A 24,809-nucleotide genomic window follows, 5' to 3' on the forward strand; every position below is an offset into this window, starting at 1 on the left:
TGCAGGAAGGGATTTGCTCAGTTGTCCCACCTGCTGAAACACCAACAAGTTCACAAGTGACTGCAGGGAATGGATTCTGCTGTTTGCTGTTAATTTGATCCAGGGGGTTCTTCAGTTTTGCTCTGAAAGGTTTGCTGCAGATAAAGCAAACCTTGACACTGCTCGTGGAGCCTACTTCAGGAGACTTCAATCCAAAGAAAATTAGAATTGGATGTCATAGGCTTGAGATAAAAGGAAAACGGACGAGTGAATGCACTGTTCAGTGAGTGAGCATCGTTCACGTGGACACAGTGAGGTTATGTCATAGTGAGGAACCAGAGATTAAAGATGTGGAGTTGAAGCTGTGGAAACTGCTAGAAGTCCTTCGCTAGTTTTCAACACAGTTAATCAAGCAAAGTAAATATAAAGTTGGTTAATCTGTAAATCACTGCCTGAGTTTGTTGCTTTAGTTAGCTGCAAAGCACATAAGCTTGTCCTGACTTGTGCAGGACATTGGTGAGGCTTCTTCTGGAGTACTCTGTCCAGTTCTGGTCATCCTCTTATATTAAAGATATTATTAAGATGGAGGAGATTCAGAAGAGATTTACCAGGATGTTGCTGGGTATGGAAGGTTTGAGTTATAAGGAGAGGCTGGATAAGCTTGGACTTGGCTCCTTAGAGTGTAGCAGATTGAGGGGAACTTGTGTACAAAACACAGAAAGCGGCACAAGGGGTGGGGGGGCAGCAGGTAATTAGGAAGGGATAATGGGGTGTTGGCCCTTATTTTAAGGCGGGGGTGGGATTGGAGAATAAGAGTTGGGAAGTCTTATTACAACTGTACAAGGTGCTGGTTGAGACCACATCCAGCGGACTGTGAGCAGTTTTGGTCCTCTTATTTAAGGAAGGATGTCACTTCATTGGAGGCAGTTCGGTGAAAGCTCACTAGCATGATCCCGGCAGAGATCGATAAATTCTTGATCTCACAAGGAATCAAGGGCTACGGGGAGAGTGCAGGGAAGTGAAGTTGAAATGCCATTCAGCCATGATGAAATGGCGGAGTGGACTTGATGGGCCAAATGGCCTTACTTCCACTCCTACGTCTCATGGTCTTATTGTCTTATGTTAAAGTCTAAACAGACGTGACTCACTGGATGTTGAGAAGAATGAGAGGAGATCTTGGGTGGAGAGGTTTCCCCTCATGGGAGAGTCTGGGACTGGAGGGCATAGTCTCAGAATGAAAGGGGGGGCCAATTGAAGACTGAGATGAGAAGGAATTTCTTCTGTCATAGGGTTGCGAGAGTTTGGAACCCCTTGCCACAGAGAACTGTAGGCCAGAGAGTCCTTGTGTATGTTTAAGGCTGAGATAGATTCTCAATCAGTCGGGAAAGCAAGGGTTATGGGGAAAGGGCAGGAAAGTGGGCATGAGGAATATTGGATTAGCCATGATTCTGTTGGACGTCATACTGAGACCTCTGCTGGAGTATTGCATCCAGTTCTGGTCACCCTGTTGTAGGATGGATATTAAGCTGGAGAGCGTCCAGAAGGGATTTAGCCAGGATGTTGCCGGGAATGGAGAGTTTGAGTTATGACGAGAGGCTGGATAGGCTGGGACTTTTTTCACTGGAGTGTAGGAGGTTGAGGGGTGACCTTTACGGAGGTTTATAAAATCATGAGGGATATAGATAAAATGAATAGTGGGTGCCCCTTTCCCCAATGTGGGGTATTTCAGGACTAGGGGGTTTATTTTTTAAGGTGAAAGGAGAAAGATTTATAAAGGACAGAAAGGGCAACATTTTTTATACACTGTCATTTGTGTATAGAATAAACTCCCAGAGGAAGTGGTGGATGTGGGTACAGGTGCAATGTTTAAAAGACAACTGAATAAGTAGATGAATAAGAAATGTTTGGAGTGATAGGGCCCAAGCACAGGCAGGTGGGATTAGTTTAGTTTGGAATTAATGTCAGATTGGACTGGTTGGACCGAAGGGTCTGTTTCTGTGTTGAATGACCCTGACTCCATGAGTAGTAGAGCAGGACCGAGGGGCCAAATGGCCTGTTTCGTCTCCTGTGGTCTTATGATTCCAGTGAAACTTGTTGGGAGCTGGGTGAAGAGAAGTTCATCTTTCGATTCAGTACATGATAACTCACCGGACAACACGTGGGGTTTAGCACTTTCCAAGCCAACACAGCGTTGTCAGGATGCAATGAAGTCAGGGCTGGTCCAACCCCTCTACTCTTGCATTCGGCATATACCCAAAAATAGCATTCAGGTTAGCAAATATCTATCAATGTTAGATTCAAAATGCACACTCAGAAGGCACTTGAAGAAGAGTGTTTGAAACCTCTATCCAGTTTTGCGTGGGGAAATCACAATACGAAGGGCCCTGTAGCCAATTGCCTCCACACCAGTCAAAAAACATGCACCTAACTGTTCTAAACCCTTTTTCCAGCACTTCGTTCAGACCTTTGTCACTGCAAGTGCACATCTACATGCTTCCACTGAATCCCTACAGTATAGAATCAGACCATTCAGCCCATCGAGTGCACACTGGCCTTCCAAAGAGTGTGCCCCACCTTAATCCGCCCTATCCCTGTAACCCTGCATTTTCCACGGCTAACCCCCACCTAGCCTGCACATTCCTGGGCACTATGGACAAGTTAGCATGGACAGTCCATCCTAACTTGCTCATCTTTGGAAAGTGGGAGGAAACCCATGCAGATACAGGAGAATGTGCAAGCTCCACACAGATAGTGGCTCAAAGGGGGAACTGAATCTGAGTCCCTGGCACTTACGGGCAGTAGCGCTGAGTGACCATGCCGTGACTTTCTTCAACGTTATGAGGGGTTCTGCCTCTCCCACTATTACAGGCAATGAAGTCTGGATTCCCACTATCCTCTGGGAGAAAAACAAATTTCCTTACATCCAACCCTCCCTCCCTCCCTTCCGCACCCCCCCCCTGACCCCACCCAAACCTCCTGCCTCTTTCCCTAAATCTATATCCTCTGGTCATTGATCCCTTCCTGGATATTAAATCTATGCCCCTCACATTTTCCATACAGATGCATCACAGCTTGGTATGGCAACTGCTCTTCCCAAAAAATTCCAGAGTTGTGGACACAGCCCAGTCCATCATAAAAACCAGCCTTCCCTTTGTTGACTTTCCAAAGCCTTGGGAAGGCAGTCAACATAATCAAAGAGCCCTCCCACCCCGGTTACTCTCTCTTCCACCCTCTTCTGTTCAGAAGGTACAAAAGTTTGAATGACACATACCATCAGATTCAAGAACAGCTTCACAAGACTCACAAATGGGCCTCTCATGTTCGAGTTGATCTTTCTCTGTGCCTTCTCTGCAGCTGTAACACCACATCCTGCTTATCCACTACCCTGATGTATTTACGTAAGGAATGATTAGCACGCAAAAAAATACTTTTCACTGTATCTTGGCACATGTGACAGTAATAAATGCAATCAAATCAAATCCATAGCTTCTCACCTCATAGGCTGTGCAGATTTGGGGGACTATGTCTACTTCTTTCCCAAAATCAACCAACAAGACTCTCCCTGACAGACCCACTGTTTTAGCTTGTTTATGCCCCACTGAGCTTCCTTCTTCCAATTTATCTCTTATTTTGTATCTCCCCCCCCCCCCCCCCGCCCCCGTTCAGCCCCTTACCACCTACATTTGTGATTGTTCTGACCCTGTACATCACTTCCATCATTTCCATTTGTCTGGTCCGAGCTGCTGTCTCCTCACAGTCGATCCGCACTTGCTCTGCACATCTATCCACCTTCAGGACGGTCTGAAGGCTCACCGTGTCTTCCTTGAAAAGAGGCCTGCATGGTCTGCAACCACCAGCATCACCCTTCTTGCTGTGATAATAAAATGTGAGGCTGGATGAACACAGCAGGCCAAGCAGCATCTCAGGAGCACAAAAGCTGACGTTTCGGGCCTAGACCCTTCATCAGAGAGGGGGATGGGGAGAGGGAACTGGAATAAATAGGGAGAGAGGGGGAGGCGGACTGAAGATGGAGAGTAAAGAAGATAGGTGGAGAGGGTGTAGGTGGGGAGGTAGGGAGGGGATAGGTCAGTCCAGGGAAGACGGACAGGTCAAGGAGGTGGGATGAGGTTAGTAGGTAGCTGGGGGTGCGGCTTGGGGTGGGAGGAAGGGATGGGTGAGAGGAAGAACCGGTTAAGTCCAACCTGTCTCTGCCTCCCTAACCGGTTCTTCCTCTCACCCATCCCTTCCTCCCACCCCAAGCCGCACCCCCAGCTACCTACTAACCTCATCCCACCTCCTTGACCTGTCCGTCTTCCCTGGACTGACCTATCCCCTCCCTACCTCCCCACCTACACCCTCTCCACCTATCTTCTTTACTCTCCATCTTCGGTCCGCCTCCCCCTCTCTCCCTATTTATTACAGTTCCCTCCCCCCATCCCCCTCTCTGATGAAGGGTCTAGGCCCGAAACGTCAGCTTTTGTGCTCCTGAGATGCTGCTTGGCCTGCTGTGTTCATCCAGCCTCACATTTTATTATCTTGGAATCTCCAGCATCTGCAGTTCCCATTATCTCTGATACCCTTCTTGCTGTGTTTAGTTGCCTTTGAACTGAGTGGTTTGCTCGGCCACTTCAGAGGGAACCTGACAGTCGATATTGCTGTGGGTCTGGAGTCTCATGTAGGCCAGACTAGGTGAGGATAGCAGATTGCCTTCTCTGAAGGACATTAGTGAACCAGATGGGTTTTGCCCGAGCAATGGATTTCTAAATCCAGATTACTATTGAATTCAAATTCCACTATCTACCAGGCAGAATTCAAACCAGGGTCCCTGGAAAAACAACTGGATTTATTGTTAAAACCACTAGGTCATCATTTCTCCTATTTCTCCCCGCCCCTGTTCACTCTGATTGGCTGGAGTGTCATCCAGGCACGCTCCTTTTTACTCTGATTGGTTGGAGCACCAGCGCCGTTTGCTCCGATTGGCTGGATGGCCACCCCTTTCTACCGCTCCCAACAGTTCCGCCCCCTCTGTTTATTCTGGTTGGTTGGAAAACCAGACCCGTTCTCGGCCCGCCCTCCTCCCCGCCCCTGTTTACTCCGATTGGTTGGAGGACCAGGGGCTGTTCATTGGACCTGAACCCCCAAGCCTTTCATTTCGGTTGCTTTCTATTGGTTGGAGCTGCTGACAATCATCCGGCGTCCGTATCAAGCAGAGACAGGCGTGCAGAGATAATGGGAACTGCAGATGCTGGAGAATCCAAGATAATAAAATGTGGGGCTGGATGAAAGCAGCAGGACAAGCAGCATCTCAGGAGCACAAAAGCTGACGTTTCGGGCCTAGACCCTTCATCAGAGAGGGGGATGGGGAGAGGGAACTGGAATAATTAGGGAGATGGGGGAGGCGGACCGTAGATGGAGAGTAAAGAAGATAGGTGGAGAGAGTATAGGTGGGGAGGTAGGGAGGGGATAGTCAGTCCAGGGAAGACGGACAGGTCAAGGAGGTGGGATGAGGTTAGTAGGTAGGAAATGGAGGTGCGGCTTGGGGTGGGAGGAAGGGATGGATGAGAGGAAGAACAGGTTAGGGAGGCAGAGACAGGCTGGGCTGGTTTTGGGATGCAGTGGGGGAAGGGGACGAACTGGGCTGGTTTTGGGATGCGGTGGGGGAAGGGGACGAACTGGGCTGGTTTTGGGATGCAGTGGGGGAAGGGGAGATTTTGAAGCTGGTGAAGTCCACATTGATTCCATTGGGCTGCAGGGTTCCCAAGCGGAATATGAGTTGCTGTTCCTGCAACCTTCGGGTGGCATCATTGTGGCACTGCAGGAGGCCCATGATGGACATGTTGTCGAAGGAATGGGAGGGGGAGTGGAAATGGTTCGCGACTGGGCAGGGGTGCTGCGGGGTGCGAAGGCTGCCCCGCAGAATACATGCGCGGTTCCAATCTTTTGTGCAGATCAATGTTTTGGTTCCAGTACCAATCTTTTTTTTATTGTGTTCCAATTGCACGGGGTTTGTTAAAAGGAGGAGAGTTATCCAGAATTTTGCTGTATGTTTTGATCCAGCCCAAGGAGGAACGGGAGAGTTGTGTAAGAGTGAGATCTGTGCTGGAAGTGAGGACTGTATATAAACTCCTTTTACAGGGCATTGGAGGCAGGGAATGTGACTCTTCTCCCTCCACCATGTCATGTTAGGGCTGGCAGCATGACTGCGTTTATCAGGAGGTGAAGATTACTGGCTTCTGAATGTGGAAAGAGAGTCACTTCTTGGTTCTGTATGTGGGGGGATTATTTCAAACTTCACCCAGACTGAAAATACACTACCCAAGTGCGTTGTTGCAACGAACTGACTGTGGAAAGAGATTTAACCGCTCGCACAGACTGAGAGAGAGTGTTCCAGCGGATTGCCTGTGGGAAAAGCTCTGCCCAGTCACGCAGCTGAAGAAAAGCACCGCACCGAGCACAGAGGAAGAAGGACTGAGTGTGGCTGCAACCGACTGTCGAACTGGGAGGGATACACGGCCACCCACAACATGGAGAAACAGCATCTTAGGAGCACAAAAGCTGACGTTTCGGGCCTTGACCACCTCTCTGATGAAGGGTCAAGGCCCAAAACATCAGCTTTTGTGCCCCTAAGATGCTGCTTGGCCTGCTGTGTTCATCCAGCCCCACACTTTGTTATCCTAGATTCTCCAGCATCTGCAGTTCCCATTATCACTGAACATGGAGAAGCCATGGAAGTGTGAGGACTGTGGGAAAAGATTCACCACTCCCTCCCACCTGGAAGTCCATCGGCGCATTCACAGCGGGGAAGAGGCCGTTTACCTGCCCCGAGTGCGGGAGGAGGTTCACTCAGTCGTCGGGCCTTTCTCTGCACCAGCGGGTTCACACCGAGGAGAAGCCATTCAGTTGCACAGGGGTTTGAGTCTGCCTCCCTGCTGGCCGAGCACCAGCGGGGCAGAAGCCGTTCGCCTGCTTTGTGTGCGGGGAGAGATTCGATCAGATAGACGCCCTCCAGTCCCACCACCACGACTTCCACGCCCATGAGGATCCGTTCATCTGCACGTCCTGTGGGAAGACCTTCAGGCGGACAGCGGACCTCGATGGGCACCAATGCACTCACAGAGGGCGTTCACCTGCTCCGTGTGCGGCAAAGGGGATCCCCTAGTCATCCCACCAGGCTGACACACCAGCGGGCCCGCAGCGTGGGTCGGCCATTCAGCTGCTCCGTCTGTGGGATGGGCTTTGCTCAGTCATCCCAACTGCTGGGGCACCAGCGCGTTCATAAAGTGCCTGCTGTCGTTTCAGATTGTCTGCAATCGATAGCCCGACACTGTTAGGTTTGATTCTGCTGTCATTAACAGTCCCAATAACAGAGTTTAATGCTAAGACCATAAGACATAGGAGTGGAAGTAAGGCCATTCGGCCCATCAAGTCCACTCCGCCATTTAAACCATGGCTGATGGGCATTTCAACTCCACTTCCCTGCACTCTCCCCGTTGCCCTTGATTCCTTCTGAGATTGAGAATTTGTCGATCTCTGTTTCATCCGTTGTTCAGAGCTTTTTTTTGTGTAAGTGCAAATCTTCCTCCTTGATTCAAGGGCTCTGAACAGGAAGTCGTTTGTGATAAAATGACAAAACATTTATTTCCATCCTAAAGGGACCTTTGGTGCTCCGTCAATGAACATCTCTGACCAGAAACTGCCGATCAATCGTTGCTGACGATCCACCCCACGTTCTGCGCTGAAGAACGAAGTTAAATTCATCGAGGAGCATGAGACGGTGAGTGAAACATGTTCCAGGCTGACAGTGGCGAAGCTTTGGAAGTGGCCCTGTTCAGTTATTCCTGACATGGCAGCAGTAACATGTGGGAAAGGCAGAAACCAAGGCGTGGGCAGGTTTGAGAATGCCCTCAGCTGAAGCCAGAAGCATAGCTGACCTGATGTACAGCTACAATCCCACAATCTCTCCCTCACCGTCAGCAAAACGACGGACTTCGGCAGAGGGCTTGGCCCTGCCTGCATCGATGGTGCTCAAGTGGAGATGGTCGAGAGCGTCGAGTTCCTGGGAGTGCTGATCACCAGCAAACTGTGCCGGTCCACCTGCGTCGATGGGTCGGTTGGAAAAGCACAACGATGCCCCTGCTTCCGCAGGAGCCTTAGGAAAGTAGTCACGTCCAAAAGCACTCTGAGCACTTTTTATAGATGCACCGCAGAAAGCATCGGATCTAGATGCGTCGCGGCTTGGTGCGGCAGCCTGCTTCGCCCAGGGCCATGAGAAACTACAGAGAGCTGTGAATGCAGCCCAGTCCATCGCGCAAACCAGCCTTCCACCCACTGACTCTGTCGATGATTCCCGCCGCCTCAGAAAAGCAACCAACATCATCAAAGACCCCCCTTCCACCCCAGTTAGGATTCCTTCCCCAACCCGCCCTTCCATCAGGCAGAAGATACAAGATATATGTGTACGAAAACAGATTGAAGAGCAGCTTTTGCCCAGCCGTTATCCGACTTGTGAGCGGACTTCTCAAATGTTAATCCCTCTGCACCTTCTGTGAGGCTGTAACACTGTACCCTGCACTCTATTCTGTTACCCCCGATGCACTCTGTATGTTACTGTCCACCTGCAGAGCAACACTTCTCGCCGTGTTTTGGTACGGTGACGGCAATAAATCCAATTCAGACTCAACAGCCAAACTTGAGAGGAACCAAAGACCCGTTGGATGCGGCCGCGGGGTGAGATACGTGCGCATAAACCCTGGATCGCCCAACGCCAAGTCCATTCCCTTCTGCCTGTGACAGTGCCTGGTTTGGTGAGGTATTTCAGTCTCCTGTTGGGTTGCTTCCTGTGAAATTCACAGATGATGATGTCCTCTCTGAAAGAAACAAACAGGTAGATGACGGTTTGAAAACCCAGGAAAGTGTCAGCTAGACTCTGCGGCATAGTGCTTCATACTTGCACCATAATGTGTTCAAACTCATTGGCGTTCGACGGTGGCATCTTTCGATGAACTCCTATGGCTCTCTGAACTCACTGAGTTGCACAAGGGATCCCTTGAGCTCGAAAAGGTCATCCAGTTACTTAACAGGAAAAAAACCGGGATTCCCAGCCTAACTGCTTGAAAGCTGAAAGGCCTGTCCTCTGCCACGCCTTTGCGCCCTCCTTCTCTCTGAATTAAGATCCATTCCTCAGGACAAGCACAGATCACCGCAACGCGCAAATGCTACAGGTGAGATTGCAACGACTGCGGGGTTGTCCCGTTCCTCAAAGTTGCAGGGAAAGGGCCTTTGCTCGACTCCTGTTCAAAATACTCCCTTGTAGTCGCAGGCCAGGTAAGCAGTTCAGTTTTCATCCGGCAAATCGATAGCGGGATGTGATCTTCTGTGGCTACAAGATAACTGAAACGTAGACCTTACCTTCCGGTTCGTGGATTGCACTGAACCGTTGTTAGCAGATTAGGACCCGGCAAGATTTTGAGAAAACTAGTTATCCACCAAAACTCCATCGTCTGATCCACCCCTTTAACAAGCGCAAGTCCCACCTGACATAATTGTGTCCGTCAGTTTCAGGGGGAGAAATGGGGTGAAACTGACACTAGTGCAATCAATAACACCCAACGATGTCTTATAACTGTGAATAGCAATAACTGCTCTCTAGGAGATGTGACATTGAATAGTGAGATGAGGAACTTGGGGGCGAGGTGACAGCCTCGTGGTGTTATCGCTGCTCTGTTAATCCAGAGACCCAGGTGATGTCCTCCAGACCTGGGTTCAAATCCCACCACGCCACACGGTGGAATTTGAATTTAATAAAGAAACAAATTTGGAATTAACTGTCTAAATGATGACCGTGAAACATTGTTGATTGTCAGGAAAAACCCATCTGGTTCACTAATGCCCTTTAGGGAAGGAAACTGCTGTCCTTACCTCTGTGTGAGTCCAGACCCACAGCAATGCAGTTGTCCCTTAACTGCCCTCTGGGCAACTAGGGATGGGCAATAAAGGCTGGCCTAGCCAGCGTTGCCCTCATCCTGTGATTGAGTGAGGGAGACTGAGATCAGTACATTTGAACTACTGAAAGGGAATTGTTTTAGATAAGCTCATTGAAATGAGGAAGGATGATTCCCCAGATTGAAATGGAGTGCATCGCAGATCGCCATTTCCACACACTTCTAATTCTTTGCTTAAACATTTGCAGAGGCAGAAGCCTGCTGGTTGGTTAACGCACTCCCTACATCTAATACAGCCAATCTTAGGCCAGTTGTAGAGTGACAGCGCACAGAAACAGACCCTGCAGTTCGAGCAGAGCATCCCATCCGGAATCCCAAACTGAACTAGCTCCGCCTGCCTGCGCTTGGCTCATAAACCTCACAACCTGTCCTAGGCATTTTCTCATCTCAATGTCTTTTAAATGTTGTAACTGTATCCACACCCACCACTTCCACTGGAAGTTCATTCCACATATGAACCACTCTCTGAGTAAAAAAAGTTGCCCTCATGTCTTTTTAAATCTTTCACTTCTACCTTAAAAATATGTCCCCTCGTCTTCAAATCCCCCACCCTAGGGGAAAAAACACCTACCATTCACCTTACCTTTCCCCCTCCTGATTTTATAAACCTCTAAATGGTCACCCTTCAGTCTCCCAACCTCTCCTTATAACTCAAACCTTTCATTCCTCGCAACATGAATGAAATACCGCAGGAGAGGCCTCACCAACATCCCGTACAGCCTCTACATAAGGACGGAATGTTAATAAAATCCCCCTGAAGGGGGCTTGGCAAACATGAACAGGAAAGGAATGAAACGTACAGGTCAGGAGTAGGCCACTCAGCCCCTCCAGCCTGTTCTGCCATCCAATAAGATCGCGGCTGTTCTGGTCACTCCACGTTCCTGCTGACCCCCATTAACCTGTCACCCCTTTGCTTCACAAGGATCAATATAAATGCTACCTGAGCCAAGTCCACCAGTTTTTCAAGGCTTCCCTTGCTCAGACCTTTGAGTATAGGAGTTGGGGATGTCGAGTTGACATTGTACAGGGCACTGGTGAGGCCCCTTCTGGAGTACTGTGTCCAGTTCTGGTTGCCCTGTAATAGGAAGGATGTTATTAAACAGGAGAGGGCTCAGAAAAGATTTACCAGGATGTCGCTGGGAATGGAAGATTTCAGGTATGAAAATAAGCTGGACTGGGACGTTTTGCGCTGGAGCGTAAGCGGTTGAGAGGTGACCGCATAGAGGCTTATAAAATCATGAATGGTATAGATAACGTGAATGGTTGGGGTCTTTTCGCTAGGATGGGGGGGCGTTGAAAACTGGAGAGCATATTTTTAAGGTGAGGAGGGAATATTTATAAAAAGATGAGGGGCAAATTTTTTTTACACAGAGCGCAGCTTGTGTATGGCATGAACTAGCAGAGGAATTGGTGGATGTGGGCACACTATTTAAAAGATATTTGTGTGCGCACATGAATAAGGAATGTTTGGAGGGATATGGGCCAGGTGGGACTTGTTCAATTTGGGATTAGGGTTGGCATGGTCTGAGTGGACCGCAGGGTCTATCTCCATGCAGTATAACTCTAGACTGAGAGAAAAATCCGTTTTTTTTCTCGTCTCTGTTTGAAATGGGTGGCTTCTCGTTTTTTCTTACACTGTGACCCCTAAGTTCCAGATTCTCCCAAGAGGGGAAAAGTCCTGTATCCACCCACCCTGTCAGAATCTTACACATTTCAATCAAGTCAGCTCTGACTCGTCCAACACAGCGAATGCAAACCAAATTGTGTGATCTTTCCTCAGAAGGCTTTTTCCAGGTATCAGTTTAATAAATCTACTGTGAGCTCATCCCAATCTTCATTGAAAGTGACCAGGACTGCACACAGTCCTCCCTGTGTGGGCTCACCAGTGCCTCGTATCACTGAAGCACAATTTGTTTTGTATTCAATTTCCCTCACAGTAATACATCGGTTTCCCTAATTACTGTACCTCCATACCAATTAATAAGGTAAAGGTGATAGGCTTAGATCTGAAAACATGGGAGGAGTCTCAAATGCAGCATAAACTCTGGCAAGGACTGAGTGGATCGGAAGTCCAGTTTATATATGTCTGTGTAAAACTACAGAAGGCTTCAACTCATTGTCCAACCTGGAGAGAGAGAGAGAGATGCGAGAATCCCCACAGTGCGGAGAAACTTCATAAATGTGGGAGCTCTATTCCCTATCCGACCTGGAGATACAGTGACATGCTCATTGGGGAACTGGCTCTTCACCTGCATCACATGGCATCAGCAAAGACAGAGTTAGGAGAAAGCCTGTGTGTGAGAAGTGACACCAAGCCTTCGAAGACTGTCTGGAAGAACGATGCTGCTCCTTCATGTTATGTAGCCTGTAGGTGCTTATTCTTTATTTGTCAGTGTTTCAATATGATTAGTCAGTATGCGTTCTGTACTTTCTTTGTGAGTGCGCTAATATAATCTGTAGGTGTTGCATAATTTTGTGGTGGTGTCAATATAGCCTGTAGGTGTTGTGTTGGATGTTTCTTTTCCGTCTGTCTGTCAGTGTTAATATCATTTGTAGGACTTGTGTTCTTTCTTCGTTAGTGTGTTAATGTAGCCTGTAGGTGTTCTTCCTATGTTGGTACATTAGCGTACTCTGTAGGAACTGTGTTCTTTGTTTGTCAGTGTTAATGCAATCTTTGGAGTTCTGTTCTTTCTTCGTCAGTGTGTTGGTACAGTCTGTAGGTGTTCTTTCTTTGTCAGTGTTAACATAAACTGTACTTGTGTTCTTCTTTGTGTGCGTGTTAATATAGTCTGTAACTTTTGTGTTCTGTCTCTGCCTGTGTTTTGCTCTGCAGTGTGGAATCTGTGCAGGCGATGCCACGCTTTGAACCTGTCTGTACCAGTTTAGCGCAGGAGGAGAAGTTGAATTCTGCAGGTTCTGTGCAATTGCAGAGGAAATGCGTGTTTTCCCATGGATAGGTGAAAGCGAATGACACGTAGGCGCCTGGGACTGGACAAGAGCCCAAACAATTGTGGAATGAAATGTCCATCTGCATTTCTCCGTGGTTGCATCTGTCCCACCAATGAGTGGTGTGTGTGAACATTCAAGAGGTTCCATCAAAGGGCATGAAGTGGTGGAGGAAGGTAAAAAGGAAAGCCAACTACTCCTAGAGGCACAGAGCTCACGTAGTTCTGTAAATCAGAGCCTAACGTTTAGTTTTAGAGTGTACATTTGTTTGGGCTTGCTCTGAATAAAGCAGCTCCCTCTCTGAACGGTATAGATTCTGTTTAATCCTGCTGCAAGTATGGGGTTCAATGTCCACATCATGGAAGATGGTCTCGACATCAAGGAGCCCGAGCAAAACTGGAATCAATGGGGCAAACTCTGTGGTGGTTGGCATCATACCTGGCACATATGAAGATGGCTGTGGTTGTTGGAAGTCAGTCATCTCAGCTCCAGGACATCTCTGCAAGAGTTCCTCAAGGGTAGCGTCCTTGGCCTGACCACCTTCAGCTGCTTCTTCAGTGACTTTCCCTCCATTGGAAAGTCAGACGTGGGGATGCTCGCTGATGATTGCACAATGTATAGCACCATTCGCGACTCCTCAGACAATGAGGCCATCTGTGTTCAAATTCAGCAAGATTTGGGACAATTTCCAGGTTTTGGACAATAACTAGTAAATAACTTTTGCACCACACAAATGCCAGGCAATGACCATCTCCAACAGGAGAATCTAATCATTGCCCCTTGATGTTTCACGGAATTGCATCACTCAACAGCCCACTATTAACATCCTGGGGGTTACCTTTGACCGGAAACTGAACATGGACCAGCCCCACATAAACCTAGCAGCCACAAGAGCAGGTCACAGGCTGTAGTGAGTCACTCGCCTCCTGACTCCCCAAAGCCTGTCCACCAATGACAAGGCACAAGTCAGGACAGGTGGAATACTCCCAACTTACGCTGGATGGAGGCAGCTTCCGAGAAGCTCGACACCTTCCAGGGACAGAGCAGCCCCCGCTCGATGGGCACCACATCACGAACATCCCCTTGCTCCACCGTCGATGCTCTGTAACAGCAGTGTGTACCATCTGAAAGATGCTCTGCAGCAACTCACCGAGGGTCCACAGACAGCACTTTCCAAAACCCCATGCCCCTCTACCATCTAGAAGGACGAGGTGGGGAGAGCAGCAGATACATGGAACACCAGCCCCCTGCGAGCTCTGCCTCTGAGCCACTCCCCACCCCAAAGTGAAAAAATATCTGCCGTTCCTTCGGTGTCACTGGGTCAGAATCCTGGAACTTCTTTCTGATCAGCACAGTTGGCATCCCTACACCCCAAGGACTGTGGAAGGTCAAGAAGGCAGCTCACCATCACCTTCTCCAGGGCAGTGAAGGCAGGTGACACTCACATCCTGCGCACAAATAGAAGAAAATCTGCAAATCTTCTCCCTCTGATCCCTTGTAAACACAGTTTATAAAGGTTAGCACTGTGAGTACTTGGTGGAAATTTAGAAGAGGTTAATTTCTGTTTGTCTCCTTTCAGTTGGTGGCAAACACTGGAGCCTTTTGCCATTGATCTGTGGCACTTTCCCCATCTTTGAGGGTGGGAATACAGCAAACTTTGTTTTGAACAGCACCTTCTGAACCCGATAAACTGGCAAAAGTAATTTATCTGAAATCCTGGAACTCTATTGATTTATTCGCAATTTCCATGCTGTCCAGGTGGTCAGCTGAGGGTGCAAGTGAGAAGGCTCACTGCTGCTAAGTTTTATTTAAGGCAGAGTTGCACTACTTGTGATAGTTATTTACGCTGTAAATAAAGCATAACAGTGACGTGTATACCTGCCGAATTATGTTTCTGTCACTCTGTATGCGCTTTTACATTAATTTCCTGGACCTTAGAATCATAGAATCCATTCTATGGAAACAGGCCATTTGACCTATTGAGTTCACACCGACCCTCCGAAGAGCATCCCACCGACCTACCCAATCCCTGTAACCCTGCATTTCCCATCACCCATGCAGCTTGTCTATACATCCCTGGACACTATGGGACAATTTAGCGTGGCCAGTCCACCCTAACCTGCACATCTTTGGACTGTGGGAAGAAACCCACGCAGACATGGGGGAGAACGTACAAACTCCACACAGACAGTCACCCGAGGGTGGGACTGAACCCAGGTTCCTGGCACTGTGAGGCCGCAGTGCTAACCACCAAGCCACCCTGAACCTCTTGGTTAACTGGAACATTCGATCAACAGTTACACTCCTGTGGGTGCCAGTAAACAAAACAAATTTGCTCTATTTGCAGAGTCTCCGCCTCAGAATGGCACGTAGCATGATTACAGAGCTTAGATTTCTGCATCTAATGCACATACGGCACAGAAGTTGTTTTCTGTGAATGAACACCGCAGGCACTCAGCACGTCTGACAGCACCTGTGGAGCGAGACACAGAGGTAACGTTTCGAGTCCAGTGACCTGACTCCTCTCCGCTGTCATCCAGCAGCTGGGGCTGGGCTGCCGAGTTCCTTCAGCGCTGTTTTTGTTGGTCTCAGATCCCTCTTTGTTTAAGAGCAGTTTGCCCCCTGTTATAGCTGTTGTAGGTCGGATGCCTCGTTTTGAGGTGAGCATGATCCTGCTCTTAGCAGACCCTCTCGCACTCTCCACCCAACTTTCATGAACAGGGAACTCAATACACGGGATTTTGTTATGAACCCTATCACAGGATGCATTTTTCAAAAGAGCTTTGATAAGAGAAAAGAAGGACTAGAAGACATTGAATTCAAATTTAAACTTCTCTGTGCCAGCTGAAAATTAATGTCTGATGCAGACTGATTTTGTTTTTTAGATTTTTAATTTAATTTTTGGAGTTTTGAATTTTGATTATGACATATGGGTTATTCAGCATCGACTAATTTGTAAGAATAGTTGTAGCCATGGTGATTTCTTCAAAACAACCTTAGGGATTAACTTTCAGAACCAAAGTTTTTCAAACAAAATTCACCTTGGGGGAATGAATAAACAATAAGATTTTGAGACAGAATTCTGCAACTTTTTATTCCCTAAAGAAAACAAGCATAGCTTAGAGGAAAAGAAAGTGAATTTTTCTTCTTTAATTTTCAATTTGGGGCAGTTTTGCATGTGTCGTTGAAGATATATCGATAAAAGTAGTACAGGAGAAGATTGTAAATAGATTACAACAGAGAACAAGAGTTTAGTGACAGCCGTAAATCAGACCTCTTTTGATAAAGCAGAGGTTATTTGAAGCCGAGTACATTTAAACTCAGGTGTGTGAAAGCTCCAGGAAGTGGCTCAGACTTTTCCGGGCAGAGAGCCGATAGTAAATTAAGGCTAACGTGGTGTTAAGAGAGTGATTATTTTCCTCTGATGGGAAGACTGTACAGAACTGTTTTGAGATGCGTGAGTTATGCAACACGGACACAGACCCTTCTGTCCAACCAGTCCATGCCGACCATAATCCCAAACTCAACTGGTCCCACCTGTGTGTGGCCTATATCCCTCCAAACCTTTCCGATTCATGAACTTATCCAAACACCTTTTCAATGTTCTAAGTATATCAGCATCTGTCACTTCCCCTGGAAGTTCATTCCACACAGGAACAACTGTCTGTGTAAAGTAAAATGCTGCCACTCATCTTTTTTAAATCTTTCTCATCTCACCTTAAAAGTATGCCTCCTGTTCCTGAAAACCCCTCCCTGGGGAAAAGATCCTTGCTGTTCACCTTATCTGTACTCCTCATGGTTTTATGCAAGGTCATCCCTCAACCTCCTACGCTCCTGTGAAAATGGGACCAGCCTGTCCAGCCTCTCCCCATAATTCAAATTTGCAGTTCCTGGTACATCTTTACTGAACCCTCTCCAGCTTAATATCCTTCCTTTAACTGGGCACAGTGCTCCAGAAGAGGCGTCACCAATGTCCTGTACAACCACAACATAACATCACAACTCCTACACTCAAAGGTCTGAGCAATGAAGGTGTGTTATCTGCAAACTTACTAACCATGCCTTCTATGTTCACATTTATATAACTGACAAACAAAAGTGGCCCCAGCACTAATCCCTGTGGAACACCGCTGGTCACAGGACTCCAGTCTGAAAACAACACAAGAAACAGGAGCAGAAGTAGGCCACAGGGCCCGTCCAGCTTGCTCTGCAACTCAATAAGATCACGGCTGATCTTTTTGGTGGATTCAGCTCCACTCACCTGCCCGCTCTCAATAATCCTTAATTCCTTTACTGTTCAATAATCTGTCATTGCCTTAAAAACATGCAATGAGGTAGCCTTAACTGCTTCACTGGGCAGGGAATTCCACAGATTCCCAACTATTTGGGTGAAGAAGTTCCTCCTTGACTCAGTCCTAAATCTACTCCCCCTTATCCTGAGGCTATGCCCCCCCGTTCTAATTTCACCCATCAGTGGAAACAAATTCCCTGCTTCTCTCTTACCTATTCCGTTCCTACTTTTATATGTTTCTATAAGATCTCCCCTCATTCTTCTAAATTCCGATGAGCATAGTCCCAGGCTACTCAATCTCTCCTCATAAAACTCTCAACTCCGGAATCAACCCAGTGAACCTCCTCTGTAGCCCCCTCCAGAGCCAGTACATCCTTTCTCAAGGAGACCAAAACTGTACACAGTGCTCCAGGTGTGGCCTCACCAGGACCCGATACGGCTGCAGCATCGTCTCCCTGTTGTCTCCTGCCGTTAAGCCAATTTGGCGCCAATTAAGCGTTTTATATTTGTGTGTTCTTTAAAGGTGTATCATTTGTAAATAGTTTGGTCTATTGTATTTTATCACAATTTCTTTTGCTTAATAAAATTTAGCTTCCTTGTTAGAAGGCAAATCAATAACATTATGCGCATAAAATTTCAGTGAGACAATCTTGTCAAAACCAAAACAAGAGAAGATTTATCAAGCCAGATTTCAGTCTGGGATCCAGACTGCCATGTAATAATATGAGTTGAGGCCATGCTGAATGTCAGGCACATAGAAAGACACTATATGAGGCAGATCCTTTGGACAGTCTATTTATTAATGGAAATAGAACCTTTAACCTTCCCAATGCACAATCCCGTGCAAGCTCAGGAGATGCACTTTCACCTCTGCCTTTCCCACTGTCTGGGGGCAGCAGGAGGAATTCGGTTCCAGTACGACCCAGCACGAAGTAGTTTAGAATGTCGGGAATGGAACACGATTCCCGCATTCAACATAAATTAATAAATGTCTACTCGTAGGTTCCAAGTTAGAAAATATTTAATTACTCACATATTCCTAGAAACAGTCTTTGGTGTGTGTCCTATATTAGCCAACGAGAGAAGGAACCTGATAAAGAAAACATGAAAATGCAGAACGTGTGAACGGAATTGGAATCCCTGAAACAAAACACACAGTCTGAGAGAATTTCATGGAATACGTATCCTATAGTGGATATGCAGGTGCGGGATTGGGATATTGAAGCCAAGGCTCAGCGTGTTCCCATAATCGAGTTCCTGTCGCAAGTTCTTGGATAGCGAGGAAAAATCACAGACGTCGTTTGCACAGAGTCGCCACGGTTCCAAAATCCGGTGACGTTAGCCAGGAGTTGAAACGGCAGCCGGTTCCAGGGACTGTGGTTGTCAGCAGAAATCTGGCCCGTGTCGAACCAGGAGGCGGTGAACGGCGGCAAGGTCCGACAACTGAATCACTTGTGAGCTTTCTGGTGCCTGAGGAGGCAGCGGGACCGAGCGAATCCCTTCCCACACACTGGGCAGGCGAACGGCCTCCCCTTGGCGTGAGTGCGCTGGTGCGTCAGCAAGTTGAAAGACTTGGTGAAGGCCTTCCCGCACACCGAGCAGGCGAACGGCCTCTCCCCGGTGTGGACCCGCTGGTGGGCGCTGAGGTTGGAGGACCGGGTGAAGGCCTTCCCGCAGGCGGAGCAGGTGAACGGCCTCTCGCCCGTGTGGATGCGCTGGTGGGCCGTGAGATTGGAGGGCTGACGGAACCTCTTCCCGCAGGACGGGCAGCTGAACGGCCTCTCCTCAGTGTGGACCCGCTGGTGCCTCAGCAGAGTCGGTAAGGCCGTAAAGCCTTTCCCGCACTCGGAGCAGGTGAATGGCCGCTCGCCGGTGTGGGTGCGTTGGTGCAGGCCGAGCGCCGACGAGTGCCTGAACCTCTTCCCGCAGGACGGGCAGGTGAACGGCCTCTCCTCACTGTGAATGCGCTGGTGCGACAGGAGGTGGGACGACAGTGTGAACCCCTTCCCGCAATCGGAGCAGGTGAATGGTCTCTCCCCGGTGTGAACCCTCTGGTGCGTCTGCAGGTGGAAGGACTGAGAGAACCCCTTCCCACAGTCAGCGCAGGTGAACGGCCTCTCCCCGGTGTGAGTGCGCTGGTGCACAGTGAGGGCGGATGAGTGTCTGAACCGCTTTCCACAGACGGTGCAGCTGAACAGCTTCTCCTCTGTGTGAACTCGCTGGTGTGACCAAAGGCCAGACGACTGGGTGAACCCTTCGCCACACACAGAGCAGGTGTACGGCCTCTCTCCGGTGTGACTCCGCCGATGGTTTTCTAGCAGTGATGGGTAATTGAACCCTTTTCCACAGTCCTCACATTTCCACGGTTTCTCCATAGAGTCCTTGTAGCTCTTCAAGTTAGACAGAACATGTCAATGGTTTCTCTCCCCTGTGGTTGCCATGTGCCTTTTTCACGCTCTGTCTTCAGCTCTTCTCACATCCAGGGAACTGCACTGGAAAACTGTGAGTGCCTTAGTGCTTTTCATGTTGCCCTGATGTGCAAACATTTCTCAGTGTACGTTCAAAGGCTGAGGATATTGAGGTCCCGATCTTAGTGCTCAGTTTGTTTCTGAGTTTCCCGTCCGTGAACTTTCCTGTTTTAATCGCCTGGAAAATTAGTTTACAAAATCTTTCATTTGTAAGTACCAGATAGAAATTCAGGAAGAGAATTCTAGATTCTACAGAACATTTCATCACCTTTGGCTCTCTTAAAGCTGTGACTCCTTGTCCCAAGACTTTCTTCGTCTCATGCCTGGGCTGAATTCAATAACATTGTACATTATTTTGTCTCGCTCCAGACTGTTTTGTTTCCCCAGGACATGGGTGGTGGAGTCAGAATGAAATCAATGGTCAGTCACTTTCTCTCCTGGTCACTGGGTTCCTATGACCGTTCGGAGGAAGGAAGATGGTGTAATGGAATTGTCACTGGTCCAGTAGACCGGAGGCCCGGTTGAACACCCGAAGATGTGCGTTAAAATCCCACCAAAGGATCTAAAGTAAATTCACAAAACATAAAGCAGCACAGTAGCTCAGTGATTTGCACTGTTGTCTCACAGCAGGGACCGGGGTTAGGGTTGTGAACGTTAGGTGGATTGACCATGCTAAATTGCCCCGTGGCGTACAGGGGTTTTTACCCTAGATGCATTAGTCATGGGAAATGCAGGGTTACAGAGATAGGGTGAGAGTCCTGGTGGGATGTTCTTCAGAGCGTTGGTGCAGACTTGATGGGCCAAATAGCCTCTTTGTGCACCGTAGGCATTCTGTGATTCTACCTTGTTTCAATGAGCAGGAGAATTTGCCAAACAGAGGTTTACTGATAAAAACAGAAAGAACTGCAAATGTTGTAAATCAACAAAAAAAAAGTTACTGCAAAAGGTTAGCAGGTCTGACAGCATTCGTGAAGAAAAAAGTCAGAATTAACAGTCCAGTGACCCTTCCTCAGAACACTTAGCTGTGATTTATTTTCTTCACAGATGCTGCCAGACCTGCTGAGCTTTTCCAGCATCTTCTGCTTTTGTTAAAGGTTCACTGACGTCCCTTAGGACAGGAAAGCTGCCATCCTTCCCTGGTCTGGCTCCGCACGATTGCGGACCCACAGCCACGTGGGTTTTGACTCCAGCTGCCCTCGGAAATTCAGTTCTTGGGCAATTAGCAACGCTTCTCTCAACAGTGGGGACCATATTAAGCAAAAGAATGAGAGCAATCACCCAGTCCCAACCGACAAGATGCATCGCCCCCGGACGACACCCCAGGTCGTTCCCCATATTCCCTTGATCCCAGTGAGATGTTAATGGGATAACATTGATTTCTATACTTCTATGGATTAAAAGTCTTTATCTACCTTTGATTTCTATACCTCTATAAATTAAAGTCTTTTATCTGCCTACATATAGGTATGCAGGCACTGCCCTGAAGCTTCCTGCCCAGCTAGGAATTCAGTGTAAAGCTTTTGTAACTCCTTTTCTTCGCACACATTGGTATACAGACACTGTCTTAAGCTTCCTGACTGAATAAAATTAGAATTAAACTGTTTCAAATAGGGTTAGGTGGGGAACATTTGTAAAGGTGTGAGACCTCTAAAGCATGTAACTTCTGTCGCTGACAAAGGGGCCAGGGCACTGACTTTGTTCTAGCCAGACACACTAGCAACATGAAATCAGAATCTGTCCCGGACAACAACTCGGAATTGCCGCCTGCCATTAGCAGCCACTTCACTAGCAATCGATACTATACCCTGGTCTTTTATGTTGTTGATGTAATACTTGTTTGGTATCCTGTCTTTGTCTGCTGTAGTAATTGTTTCATGAATCATGTCATTGTAAATTGTGAAATTGTTTTCTGTATCATGTCTTTTGTAAAGTATAAAAAGCAGGGACTGTCCGCTGCTCGGGGAGTATTACTTGCGAGACTCTGCACTCTGTGCTGGGTTGAGTACAGTGATTCTCCACAGCTTGTACTTGCTTGGTAATAAAAGGATTTGTGTTTTTCTAAACAGGTCAGTGTCTTGTTATTGCAGCAAGTCCGTGAGGGTCTCCGAAAACGAACTCGACACCAGGAGGTAGGGAAGGAGAACCAAGGAGCTGCCTGTCTGGTAACAACAGTGTGGACCTGGAGGAGCAGGAAAGTTGACGTTTCGGCTCAGGACCCTTCTTCAGAACTGTTCAGTCCCGACCCAAAACGTCAGCTTTCCTGCTGCCCTGATGCTGCCTGGCCTGCTGCGTTCCCCCAGCTCCACACTGCGTTATCTCAGACTCTCCAGCAGCTGCAGTTCTTACCATCTCCATTGCTGCCCATCCAGATACCAGGTCTGTGTTTACACCACGTGATGCCCTTCCCTCACGGCGCATGTCCCCTGCTGGCCACGCCCCATACGGATATTGGCAGCTGCCAAGGGCCAATGGGAAGGGAAGGCCGGTTGCGGCTCTGACCAATCGGAGGCGGGGGCGGGACGGGTCGCGGGCACCCTCCGCCAGCCGCGCATGCCCGACAAGATGGCGGCCGTCACCTCAGGGCTGGATACGACGGGGGAGTGAAAGATAGAGAGAGAGGGCCCCCGAGCAGTTGACTCCGGCTCTGAAAGGCAGGACGGTAGCATCCTAATTGAGGTTCGAACTGCTTACGCGTGGTATTTATGAAGCCTTACCCCCCCGGTCGACCTTCCAGCCCCAGGCCTCGCCGTGCTGAACCGCCGCTACGGTCCTGCCCGAGGGTCTCGAGCCAGTACCAGCAACACGCATGCCCGACGGTGAGTCGTTGGCGGTGGAAAGGAGGGGGCAAGGGTAGGAGGACCAACCGGTCCTCCATCCAATCGGGGCGCACGGAGGGGGGGGGCTAGAAGACCGACGGCTTCTATATCCAACCGGTGCCAAGGATGGGGCGTGGCTGAAAGACGGACTCACCGCCCATCCAATCGGAATCAATGAGGGGGCGGCGCCGACTTTGTGATCCAACCAATTGAAGTGAATAAGGCTGTTGTCATTCTAAATGACAGACGCTACAACCAAGACTTCCCTGATTGTTTAGAACATAGAACATAGAACAGTACAGCACAGAACAGGCCCTTCAGCCCACAATGTTGTGCCGACCATTGATCCTCATGGATGCACCCTATAGAACATAGAACAGTACAGCTTGGGCAAAGATAAGCTGCTGAAGGCCCTACTATTAACTTTATAAGTCCTGCCCGTATTTGTTTTACCAAAATTACCTTACCTTACATTTATCCAAATTCTTAGTGGAGACGGTCGTTGCCTGGCATTTGTTTGGAACCAATATTACTCTACACTCATTAGCGCAAGTCAAGATACTGTCTGGATCTTGTTGCGTTTGTACACGTTACTTTTAGCCAGTTTCTAAAACAACACTCGAGAAGCTTGACACCATTCAGTGAAAAGCGACCCACTTGCTTGGCACCACATCCGCGAACATCCACCATCGACGGTCCGTCGCAGCTGTTTGTACCATCTACAAGGTGCACTGCCAAAATTCGCCAAAGATCCTTAGACAGCACCTACCAAGCTCACAAAGATCTCCACCATCCAGGTGGGGATATCACTCCCTGCGACCTCCGCTCCAAGCCAGTCAGCATCCAGCCTTGGAAATATATCGGCCATTCCTTCAGTGTCACTGGGTCAAAATCCAGGAACTCCCTAACAGCACTGGTGAGGTTTACCTATATCAAATGTAACTCAGTGGTTCAAGAAGGCAATTCACCAACACGTATTCTGGGGGCAAGTAGAGATGGGAAGGACTTGGGGAGTGTGCTCAGTGAGATCAGCATGCCAGTATATCAGAATAGATTCTCTAGAATAGCAGCAAACCTGTCACTTAAATACAAGACTGATGCAGGATTTTAAAATGCAGACTATAAGCTTGTTAATGACAGTGTAAACAAAAATTCGTGAATGGTCTAACTAGGACTGATGGGGAGATTTGGTGGAGCTGCGTGGGAGGATTTGAACTAGTAAGAGGAAATTGGGGCGGGGGGAGTTTCCTAGGGAGACAGTGAGGGAAAAAGATCAGTCCGAGACTAGTACAGTTGGGAAAAAGGCAAGCAGGAACAAAGCAGAGAGTGGGGTAGGACTGACAAATTAAACTATATTTCTTTCAATGCAAAAAGCATTGTAAGGCACATAAACTCCGAATGGGGCTGGGATATCTTAGATTGCAGAGATGTATTTCAGGGATGGCAGAACTGGCAGCTTAATGTTCCAGGGTACAGATGCTACAGGAAGTATAGAAACAGCTGTACTTCACGAGGATATTCCTGGAATACATCCAGGGAAATTATTTGGGTGGAACTGAGAAATCCCTTATTGGGATTGTACTAAAGATGCCCCACACCCCCACTTGTCAGTGGGAAGTTGAGAAGCAAATTTATAAGGAGATCTCAGTCATCTGTAGGAATAATAAGGTGGTAATGGTAGAGGATTTTAACTTTTCAAACATAAACTGGGACTGCCATAACATTAAGGCCTTGGATGGACAGGAATTTGTTAAGCGTGTACAAGAAAATTTTCTGATTCACTCTGTGGAGCTACTGACTAGAGAAGGTGCAAAACTTGACCTATTCTTGGGAAATAAGGCAGGGCAAGTGTCTGAGGGAGCACTTTTGGGCCAGTGAGTATCATTCTATTCATCTAAAATAGCGATGGAAAAGGATAGACTGTAGGTAAAAGTTAAAAGTTCTAAATTGGACAAAGGTCAATTTCGATGGTATTGGGCAAAAACATTCAAAAGTTGAGTCGGGGGAGGATGCCCACAGGTAAAGGACAGCTGGAAAATGGGAAGGCTTCAAAAATGATTAACGAGAATCCAGAGACAGTATGTTCCTGTCAGGATGAAGGGTAAGGCTGGTAGGTGTGGGGAATGCTGGATGACTAGAGAAATTGAGGTTTTGGTTAAGAATAAGAAGGAAGCGTATGTCATGTGTAGACAGCAGGGATTGAGTGAATCCCTAGAAGAGTATAAAGGCAGTAGGAGTATACTTTAGAGGGAAATCAGGAGGGCAATTTGGCAAATAGGATTGAGGAGAATCCATAGGGATTCTGCAA

The 24,809-nt window shown here is 48.1% G+C and overlaps 1 protein-coding gene across 2 annotated transcripts; it reads right to left on the reverse strand.

Moving 5' to 3' along the window:
- Positions 1–18,220: 18,220 nt before the first annotated feature.
- Positions 18,221–22,521, reverse strand: LOC125448904 (gastrula zinc finger protein XlCGF7.1-like). Of its 2 annotated transcripts, XM_059641768.1 has the most exons (3): positions 22,400–22,521; positions 19,954–20,247; positions 18,221–19,863 (listed from the first exon to the last, which is right to left on the reverse strand). In XM_059641768.1, the coding sequence occupies exon 3, from the start codon at positions 19,590–19,592 to the stop codon at positions 18,666–18,668; it is 927 nt and encodes a 308-aa protein (XP_059497751.1). In that variant the 5' UTR covers positions 19,593–19,863; positions 19,954–20,247; positions 22,400–22,521; the 3' UTR covers positions 18,221–18,665. The 2 variants fall into 2 exon arrangements, with proteins under 2 accessions (XP_059497751.1, XP_059497752.1); XM_059641769.1 differs by lacking the exon at positions 19,954–20,247.
- Positions 22,522–24,809: the final 2,288 nt, after the last annotated feature.

Source organism: Stegostoma tigrinum, chromosome 43 (genome assembly GCF_030684315.1).
Source record: "Stegostoma tigrinum isolate sSteTig4 chromosome 43, sSteTig4.hap1, whole genome shotgun sequence".
NCBI classification, from domain to species: domain Eukaryota; kingdom Metazoa; phylum Chordata; class Chondrichthyes; order Orectolobiformes; family Stegostomatidae; genus Stegostoma; species Stegostoma tigrinum.